At 43.9% G+C, this 11,161-nt stretch overlaps 1 protein-coding gene across 1 annotated transcript; it reads right to left on the reverse strand.

The window, feature by feature from the left end:
- Window positions 1-2,974: 2,974 nt before the first annotated feature.
- Window positions 2,975-10,379, reverse strand: dio2 (iodothyronine deiodinase 2). The gene is given in 2 exon segments (NM_001124268.1): window positions 2,975-5,165; window positions 10,120-10,379. Coding segments are annotated over 2 exon segments (795 nt in total). The 5' UTR covers window positions 10,342-10,379; the 3' UTR covers window positions 2,975-4,592.
- Window positions 10,380-11,161: the final 782 nt, after the last annotated feature.

The following is an 11,161-nucleotide window of genomic DNA, read 5'->3' on the forward strand; positions in this document are numbered from 1 at the left end:
GATACTGCAGTTTATGATTTGCGGTTTGATCCACAACCATGCAGGGTTGTGTCCTTCATGTTGACAATACGATTGACTACTTTACTGCAATTACGACAAATCAGGCCAGTTTGCGAGGGTTATTAAGGGAAGTGGTTCCCAGCACCTGTACGTGTTTATAATTTCAGGTTTGGTCCATAACCATTCAAGGTAGTGCCCTTCATGTTGACTTACTGATTTAATATTATTACGTCAAATCGAGTCAAGCTTCTTAGACCATAGATACAAGAAGCTTCTGTCCAAAACCGGTCTCCTGGTTGGCCTGAGCTGGGTTTCTGTACAGGATGTATACAAGGGTTGTTAAGGTTAGTTATTCAAGTAGTTCAAGGTATGTATGTGTTATATTTTTGATATGAGGTTTGGTTTAAAGGGGCAATCTGCGATTCAAAAAAAACAAAGCAGGCACCCCACCTGTTTTGGTAATAGCTGAGGGATAGGGCTGGAGAAGTGTAAACACTCAAACTCATAGACAGAGCAATGTATGCAAGGAGACCCCCAAAAACTCTAGTAATAACCATTTTTGGAGCTTAACTGTTTGTTACAATGAAACAAAACAGGCTTATTTTTTAAAAATTTTTATGGGTTACGACAGTTGAACTAAGCTACTGAGGCATTTCTAACTTATACTCTTCAACAGTCCATGGCTGTATACTGTAATTCATTTTAAAGATGAAAAAGAATTCACCAATCCTGGATTGCCCCTTTAAAATCAGATTTTTAAGGGGATTAGCGTCAAAAATACTCAGTGGTCACTCCACTAGGGGCCGTCTTGCTTTACACCCTATGGGTCAGGCCATTGGGTGATAGGCACGCGTGGGTTTAAATTATATTTTAAATCTTTCAAACACTTTTTTAGTTGGCCTGGCGTGCGGGTTTCCACTTTTGCTATTTCCTGCCAATAAGCTATTGGTTCCATTGTGCCAGACAAGACCAATCAAGTCCAACTAGACCACTGAATTGATTTCAAATATAATTTGAACCCAGGTCTTGCCAGGCCACGGTACTTTGTCCTATGACAATCGGTTGAGTGCAGGGATGCCTGACCGTATACACTCACTCAAAATGAAGGGAAGAATGTAAGAGGATTGTGATCCTGAATCATTAGAGAAAAGTGATGGCCATTTCTGACCATTCACACTCATTGTGACATTAACAGGTTCCCAAATCAGCTTGAATGTGTGTGCGTGTGTATCAGGATAATGAGGGGACCAGTTAAAGAGCAGTGCTGCTTTGGGTGTCTTGTATAAACCCAGTACACACACACACACACTCCAATGTGTTCTGCTCAGAGGGCCCTCATCCCGATGACCACAGCAACAGGTCCTGTTTCACACCACAGCAATGGACCAGCTGAAAACATACTCCCTCTTTCTTTCATTACTTCTCATTTTCCCCTTCCTCCATTCTCCTTTACCTCCTATTTTCTCCCCTCTTCCTCTTTACCTCTTCTCCTAGCCTCCTCTACATCTTTCCCCATTTCCTAACCTCCATTTCCTCCTCTGCCCTACCCCCCCCTTTCCCTTCCCTCTCTATCCACCTCTTCCTGATGTCTGTGCTATTCTGTGCAGTATTTGGCAGGCTAGCCAGACCACAGGTTCAGCCAGGAGGCTTGGTTTCACTCGAGCCCTACGGCCACGAGTAAACACATGTTATAACCTGTCATAGAGAGTGTGTTGAGAGTCACGCTCCTCTCGGAAATGAAAACACAGGCGCTCAGTCTCCAACACGTCTGTGGCTTCGCTATTGTGGACCATAACCAACGCTGTCGTGTTTGAGGTGTCTTTCACCCACTGTATGTGTGTCTCTTTGTTTTGCTTCGAGAAGGGTCGTCGGGTGCACAGGCACGCACATGCACGTTCACACGTACCGAGGGCGTTTTATATACACATCTCATTCCGAAATCATGGAGTTGGACCCCCCCTTTTGCTGCTATAACAGCATCCACTCTTCTGGGAAGGCTTTCCACTAGATGTTGGAACATTGCTGTGGGGACTTGCTTCCATTATGTCCACAAGAGCATTAGCGAGGTCGGGTACTGATGTTGGGCGATTAGGCCTGGCTCGCAGTCGTGTTCCAATTCACCCCAAAGGTGCTTGATGGGATTGAGGTCAGTGTTCTGTGCAGGCTAGTCAAGTTCTTCCATACCAATCTGAACAAACCATTTCTGTATGGACCTCACTTTGTGCACGGGGGCATTGTCATGCTGAAACAGGAAAGGGCCTTCCCCAAACTGTTGCCACAAAGTTGGAAGCACAGAATCGTCTAGAATGTATGCTATAATTGTACCAGAGGCAGTTTGGAACTCAGTAGTGAGTGTTGCAACCGAGGTGAGACAATTTTTACGCGCTTCAGCACTCAGCGGTCCCGTTCTGTGAGCTTGTGTGGCCTACCACTTCACGGCTGAGCCGTTGTTGCTCCTAGATGTTTCCACTTCACAATAACAGCACTTACAGTTGACCAGGACAGCTCTAGCAGGGCAGAAATTTGACGAACTGACTTGTTGGAAAGTTGGCATCCTATGATGGTGCCATGTGGAAATTCAGAGCTCTTCTACTGCCAATGTTTGTCTATGGATATTGCATGGCTGTGTGCTCGATTTTATACACCTGTTAGCAACAGAAATCCAATAACAGCTCATTTTGAGTTTTCCCCTCCCCACTCAGACCAATCTTAGAAAGTCTTTGCAAAATTCTTGATTGAGAAATTGCTATTTGCTAAGAAGCTATTTTTGTTTCTTTTTGAAATGTTGAATTGAAAACACAGTAAGGTACTTAATTGTTACCCAGAAAGGATTTGATACTGAGATAAAAAAAACAGCTGCATTGGACTTTTAAACTCCCTGAACAGTTCTTTCAGCGCCTCTCTCTCTCTCTCTCTCTCGCTCTCACCTACACTCCATCAGCACTCACACAGACAGAAATCACAGAGTAGCAAATCACAGTCAGCAGCAACAACTTTATTTGACTTTCCGTCCCTCCTCTACTCTCCTGTATTTTTTGAAAAGCAGCACTACACAGGATTGAGTATATGGATGAAGACGGGGGGGGGGGGGGGGGGGGGGGGGGGGATCAGTTTATGGACCGCTCCTAGAAATTGTTTGTGAATGTTGGATGGCTTGATGATGTTAAAAGACGTGTTGGTTTGAGTCTACGCCAGGGAGGTGAGGTCTGTCATCCGACCACAAACAGAGTCAGTAACCCTTTAGTCAGTGGTTTTCATTCTCACACCAGCCCCGTCTCGACCCAAACCAAATGTCTGTCTGCCTGTCTTTCAGTCACGTCACACCATACAGCTGACACACACCCCTTCCGAAACACCTTCTTAAGCCATCTAGACACCACCTGTCCTTATCGTGTCTCAACTCCTGCCACACACCTTAGAGCTCAGTGTACCACAACTTCATGGTGGACGAGGCACTTTGTTTATCTTGACAACTCAACCATGAGAGCACCAATTGTAAATGCAATGTTTGATGGTCTACACGTGGCACAAGTCTGGGCCGTCAAGATAAAATCAGTAACTCGTTAGCCATAAAGCTTTCGGGAAACTCACCTCAAGTCTTGGAGACATGGTCATCTCCCTCAACCCATTACATCTCCGTACACCCCTGCCTTATCGCTAACCAACATCGCTAACACAAACCCTCAACAGCAAATAGCCCTGGGATTACAGCTAGCTAGCTACGTATCCTTGGTAATAACTACAGGACACATTGCCTCCGTTTCTGGCTAACATGCTGTTGATGCTGTGCTTTGTTCTCCAGTTCACTTTCCTCCCTCTCTCCTTCTCTACCTCTCGCATCACCTGTCAGTTTTAAATCGACAACATGGAGGAGATCGATACGGCGCTAACCTCTGTTTTCTAGGTGGTGTGGTAACATGAAAGATGTACCAGGAAGTGTCTGAGTCTAGGTGGTTCTAAGCAGTCTACTCTACGTTGTTATGAATGGTGTTGTAACACCCCCTCATACACACAAAATGGGAGTATGACACAATGTCTTCTTAAATAAAAAGCGTTACATGTGCATCGGCATACAAAATATTACAAAACAAACATTAAAAACCATATAAATAAATTAATATCATATTTTATATATTTATATATCGTTGGGTACTTTTGCTTTCTACTCTGTTCAGTAATTTGGTTTTCATTTTGAAAGGTGCCAGGTTAGAAGTTAATGTGGACTGTAACTAGAGAACTTGTTCATGATTAGCAAACGGGGATGAAGGCATTGATAAAGCGTGTCAGCGGTTAACCTTTTCCAGTCTCTTCTTTCAGGCAACTTAGGTAGCAGAGCATCAGTCCATGCTCTTAAGTCTATTGGTTCTGTTCTGTTGTTTTCTACTGGAAAGTTGGTCTCCTTCCAGAAAGGAAGTTCATGAGATTTGGAACTTTGGAACCTTAGAACCTGTAACATGTTCTGTTCTGAGTGTTGACAGTCCAGTTTTGAAAGCACCTCACCTTCCTTTTATTCTCCTTTTATACAAAAATAAACATTCTTGTCCTCTTTTCCAGACGCGTTTAGTTGGTCATCTCTTCCTGTCTATCTGGTCCTATCTCTTGCCGTAGCTCTGTTCCAGATACTGCCTCACATCCTTCAGGTTGTAGAAAAAGGGTCCCTTCCCTCCAAGGTAGGCGATCTTCCTCCTCTGCACGATGCACACCCTCTCGTTGGACACACCGTAGGCCACGTTAGCATTGTTGTCCATGCAGTCGGCCACCAGCTGGCACTGAGATGGCAGACTGAAGGACTCAATCAGCTTCTTGGCCGCCACCACCCTTTCTTCCAGTGATCGGTGCTTCCTGACCTCGAAGGAGCGCGGGCCCATGGCGGGCGCCACCCACCCGTCCGAGGGGTGTGCCTCGTCGATGTAGACCAGCAGGAAGTCGGCCACGTCTGAGAACTCCTCCACCAGCCGCCGGAAGGCGGGCAGGTGGCTGATGAAGGGGGGTCAGGTGGCCGAGCCGAAGTTCACCACAAGAGGGCGGTCCGACGACTCGAAGTCCAGCAGGCGGCACTCGTCCCCGAGATGAGGGCCCGTGGTGCTGGTCAAGCTGCTTCGCCGCCGGATGCTACCAGGAACCTTGACCACTTTGGAGTTGGGTGCCTCAAAACCCAGTTTAACCTGCATGGGAGAGGAGGGAGGAAGAGAGAAAGAGAGGTTGGTTAGCAACTGTTTGTATTGAGATGAACAGTCTTTCTAAAAGAATAGAAAGGCTTGGTTTTGACTGTCAATGTGTAGACCAGGCACAATAATATATACTGTACATTCATACATACACACACACTCGTACACACATGTACACACATGCCCACAACCATGCACACCCACACACACACCCACAAAACACTAAATAATGCTTGACATGTTGTGAGGTGTCAAGTGCTAGACAGGACGTAATGGAAACTTGCACATTGAACTCACTGAGAATAACAAGCGCACAAAGCTGTCAATCAGGGCGAGCCTCAAGAATGAGTGTGTGTGTGTGTTAGTTGTGCGTGGGTCAGCTGTTTGTTCACCTGCACCCTTTAAATTATTGCATCTGAGCTCCTAGAGTGTGAGGCTTTTCTTTTTCAAGTGTTCACCTGCACCCGCCCGCAATTGCTAATTACCCATCCGCAACCGCCTGACTAAGCCTTCAGAAAGTTTTCACACCCCTTGACTTTTTCCACAATTTGTTTTGTTACAAGGTGGGATTAAAATGGATTTAATTGTACATTTTTGTCAATGATCTACACAAAATACTCTGTAATGTCAAAGTGGGAAAAAAATTCTAACATTTGTAAAAGAAAGAACATGAAAAATAAAACACTAATGTATCTCGATTACATAAGCATTCAACCCTCTAGAATCACGTTTGGCAGCAATTACAGCTGTGCGTCTTTCTGGGTAACTCTCTAAGAGCTTTTCAAACCTGGATTGTACAATATTTGCATATTATTCTTCCTCAATCTCCAAGCAGTTGACCGTTGCTAGACAGCATTTTAAAGTCTTGCCATCAATTTTAAAGGCTATTTAAGTCAAAACTGTAATTAAGTCAGGAACATACAATGTCATCATAGTAATCAACTCCAGTGTATTTTTGGCTTTGTGTTTTAGGCTATTATCCCGCTGAAAGGATTAATTTGTCTCCAAGTGTCTGTTGGAAATTCCTCTAGGATTTTGAATGTGTTTTCTGGGAAGATTTCAGTTCGGCTTGGATGCATATTTTATGTGTTTGAAATACTATCAGCTTTTATGATGCTGATAAATATAGCACCAATACAGACGGTATCCAACGGTACATTTGCATTCTGTCAAGATGCTGAAAGAAAGAAATAATATTTCTCCACCCCTCTTCTCGAGTGAAAATGTTGCCTACATTTGGTGTATAATTTAACTGCAAGAAATGCTTGAGATTATATTCAGGCTATATGAGAGGTTATAGACCTACAGTCAGTGTCCAGATTTCAGTTCCCATTTAACCCATCTGAACAGTAGGCTAAAGTACACTTGACGTGCCATGGGCCTATTTGAAGTCCCCATCTTGTGACGGTTGAATTCGTATCGCGCCTCACAATCACTGCCATCAGCTTTTACAACTTCACCAAATCTTTCCCAAAGATGACTTTTCTGACCCTCCCTTCTCTTTTACTTTCAGCTCCATCTCAAAGCTTTTCTCTTATTGAACTAAACTCTGACATTGTCCTTTTTCCCTCCTTGGATGGACATTAACATTTTCTGCCTTTCCCCAAAAGCATTTAGTGATTGGCGTGTAGGCTATGCTGACTGCAACGGGCACGCGCGTGCGTATGTGTGCGTCCATCCGCCCCAGACACAATCAGGACACGCAGGTTGGAAGATCATAACCAACTTTGAACCATTAAGTTGGGTTGCAGGTCAAAACATATTTAAAACATTCACGGGCATTTAGCTAGCTGACTTGCTGTTGCTCGCTATTTTGTCTTGGGATATTAACACTGGGTTGTTATTTTACAGGATATGTACAAGGTCCTTTTTTTTTGATGGATCTTTGTCGAATTTTGACCCATTTTGAGTCACAGAAATTCTGTTGTTCTTTACTCCGACAATTAATGCACAGATAAAAGGGGAAGCCTAGTTCATTTCTAGAAATCTCTCCTTGTTCAGTCTTCTTCTCTGGATTTGATATAATGGTTGACAACCAACTTTCAAGTGCATTATCGCAGTGTGTGTGTGTGTGTGTGTGTGTGTGTGTGTGTGTGTGTGTGTGTGTGTGTGTGTGTGTGTGTGTGTGTGTGTGTGTGTACATTATCCAAGCCAAGAGTCATTCATCAAAGTGAAATGGAGAGTGCTGGACAGAAGTGCTTGCCTCCCCATGATCTCAATCCCCACTCGAACACCGCAAACTTGCCTCCCCATGACAGCTCTAGAACATTGTAAATCTTCCTAAATGTTTTTCGTAGGTCATTGTGGAGCCAACGTCCGTTCTAGGTATTTTACATCAGTAAGTGATTAGATGTATTGAATTGACCAGTACACATGATAAGACTTCCCCAAGTCCCTTTCATACCTCGGTCAGTCAGTTGAAAAGAGTGTGAGTGCTGTTGTGGTAAGAGCCTTTTGACACTAACATTGTAATACTCTGTAACAGCCCCGACGCTGATTAGGCATGACTCATGAGAGTTCAGGAAAAGGTAGAACAGTTCAGTGTTTAGTAGGAGTTGGTGACGTAGACACAGCACAACAGGAGAGAGAGGGAAGAAGGGGAGAGAGAGAGAAGGAGAGGAGGAAGAGAGGTGGAAACATAGAGGAGAGAGAGGGATGCCAGAGTAAGAAAGAGCCAGGGACTGAACGACAGAGGCAGGGAGAAGGGAAGAAAGAGGGCAATGAGAGAGGGAAAACCCACCCACATATCTGCGGGGACTGCGGGTTATGTGTCAACTTGTGTGCATGCGCGTGTGTGTGTGCGTGCGTGCGTGCATTAACCATGCCAAGAGTCATTCATCAAATTGGTTATAGAGAGTGCTGTCCAGAAATGCTTGCCTCCCCATCTCAATCCCCACTAGAACACAGCAAACTTTCCTCCCCATGACAGATTTTCTTAGGTCATTGTGGAGGCAACGTCCGTTCTAGGTATTTTACATCAGTAAGTGATTAGATGTAATGAATCGACCAGTACACATGATAAGACTTCCCCAAGTCCCTTTCATACCTCGGTCAGTCAGTTGAAAAGAGTGTGAGTGCTGTTGTGGTAAGAGCCTTTTGACACTAACATTGTAATACTCTGTAACAGCCCCGACGCTGATTAGGCATGACTCATGAGAGTTCAGGAAAAGGTAGAACAGTTCAGTGTTTAGTAGGAGTTGGTGACGTAGACACAGCACAACAGGAGAGAGAGGGAAGAAGGGGAGAGAGAGAGAAGGAAAGGAGGAAGAGAGGTGGAAACATAGAGGAGAGAGAGGGATGCCAGAGTAAGAAAGAGCCAGGGACTGAACGACAGAGGCAGGGAGAAGGGGAAGAAAGAGGGCATGAGAAAGGGAAAAAGAAGGAGTGAGAGAGAGAGAGGCTGGAAGAAAGGAGAAAGGAGGGAGAAAAAGAGAGGAGGAACATAACAATAATACAACAGAGGATCAAATTATCAAGAAGGGGGCAGAAGGGAGAGGTGGGGGAATCCTCTACCAAATTACCCAAAACTAGACGACCGCATTCTTCAGTAACTAACTTCATGCACGTGTTTCATGCATATAAAACGTGTAAATCCATACTGTACTACCTGGCTAGCAAAATGCCTATGTGTCAGATGATCTGTGTTAAAGTTTACATGTGCACCTGGCTACCTGCCTGATGCCTAGTGTCTGGTTAGGACTGACACAACGATGTCTGTTTGGCTTGAGAGTTAAAATGTAACATTTAGGAGAAGCCAGACCTCTGAATTTCCAAGTAACTGAGGGTGAATGGCCCTCTGGGTTTTGACTGTCTGGGGGCCAAAGTTCATCACTTTTTAGATCAGATAACCTACATTTGATTTGATATTAACATGCTGATTTAAACAAGGTGACCCATGGACATGGTCTCAGATGGCAAGATAAGAATTCAGCAATGCAGAAATAGTATAATTGTCCTTTCAGAATGAATGAATGAATGAATGAATGAATGAATAAAACAATAATATACACTGCTTTTGAAATGGCAAGAGTTACAGAGAAGCATGCCTAGCTAGATCGTTTTTTTGTGCTGCAGCCTGGTTTCATAGACTAGGCATAACATAGTAAATATAAATCCTTGACACTGAAATTTGTATGATATGTTATGTTTGGCATGGTTACATAAGACAGATGGTTACTTAAGACAAAAATTAAAGTAAGGTGGTTGGTCAGGGTGGAGGGGTGGGCTCGTAATGTGAACATCTAGGAACCTAATGGTTGCTAGTTTGAATCTCATCATAGACAACTTTAGCATTTTAGACAATTAGCTACTTTTCAACTACTTACTACTTTTTAGCTACTTTGCAACTACTTAGCTTGTTAGCTAACACCTACTCTAACCATAACCCTTTAACCTAACTCCTAAACTTGACACTAACCTTAACCCTAACCACTAACCCTTAGCATGGCTAACATTAGACAGCAAGCTAACATTAGCCACCTAGCTGGAATTCGTAACATATATACTAAGTTTTGCAAATTCGTAACATATTGTACGTTAAGCAAATTTGTAACATATTGTATCTTTGCAAGTCTTAACTGACTTTTCTAGTTAAATAAAGGTTAAATAAAAAAATTGAATAGAACTGGGTGATGGACATCCACAAATTAATACCATACAAAACGTGACATATACTGAAATAAGTTTTCACAGATTTACATACAGAATTATACAAAATGCTCTGAGACCAGGTTGTGTGCTGTTGTGGTTTTGAACAACTTTTATGCATGATGCCATTCTGACTCTTTTAGAGAACACTATTTTGCCGCCACACTGCCCAAGACCTGTGGGTGTGTTGTGCACAGGTATACCACAATACAACTTCCTACAACTCATAGTAAAACCACAAACTCTAACTAAAACGTAGCCTGCAGTGACTTTATATATATGACAATACAACATGGTTCATTACCTGTTTATATGCATCCAGCAGGAAGCTGTTCCATATGGACCGGAGCCCTGCCGAGGTCAGCATGCGCTGCCACTCTCCCCCGCCGCTGCCCGAGCAGCTCAGTAAGGACACTAGGCGCTTCACCAGCACCACCGAGTCGTAGAGCGCGAGGAACAAACAGTTGGAGAAGAAACCGGGCAGGATCTGGAGAGTGACCAGTAGGTCCACGCTGCCAGCGCCCATTTTATTTTAGGTTTCTGTCCCCAGACTAAAAGCGACTCCAGAGGCAGCGCAGCTCTGTCTCGGTTTTAGCTGCTTTTCAAACACATTCCGCGCCGGCTGGTGTGCTCCTCTGCTGTCCCCTGCTCGCTTTCTAACCGGTTCACACACTTGCATAAATATGTCTCTGTCCCGTCTATGGAAGGTGCGCGGTCTTTATTATGATGCTCGCATTTCAATGGAGTGCGATCTGACTTGACTTGGACCGCACAAATGAATTGACACACGGGGATAAAGAGAGACAGGAGAGGGGCTCAAGGAGCGTATCTGAGGGTTGAGAGCTGGGCTCCGCTGGTGCCAAAAGTGCTATAAGGGTTATTTCTTCGCCCTTTGCAATTGCTTCTGTGCTCCGACGAGAATCCCTCTCCGATGTAACAGTCTTTTTTTTATACCGTAAACCATTCGCCTCCGTGATATAGCTCCAGGCTTATCTTGTGGCAAGATCATGACGTCACGACGATGGCTCTCCATCTCTCGTGCGCGCGTCGGGGATAGCACTTCGGGGTAATATAACACGTGGAAACGGAGACGGTTGGCCAACCCTACAAGGAACTTTTCCAAAACAATCATACAGAAAATAGTCTTCTTTAGATGTAATGACTTTCCATCCTAGACTTGAGCATGCAAAATAAATGGTTTATGTAGTCATCAAATCAAACGTGATACAGTATAAAGCACATTTCTTAAAACAAAATGCAGTTCAAAGTGGTTAAGTTTATTTATAAAGCACATTTCTTACAAAAAATAATGCAGTTCAAAGTGTTCAGTTTATTTATAAAGCACA

Source organism: Oncorhynchus mykiss, chromosome 19 (genome assembly GCF_057628025.1).
Source record: "Oncorhynchus mykiss isolate SJ-2025 chromosome 19, ASM5762802v1, whole genome shotgun sequence".
Taxonomy (NCBI): Eukaryota; Metazoa; Chordata; class Actinopteri; order Salmoniformes; family Salmonidae; genus Oncorhynchus; species Oncorhynchus mykiss.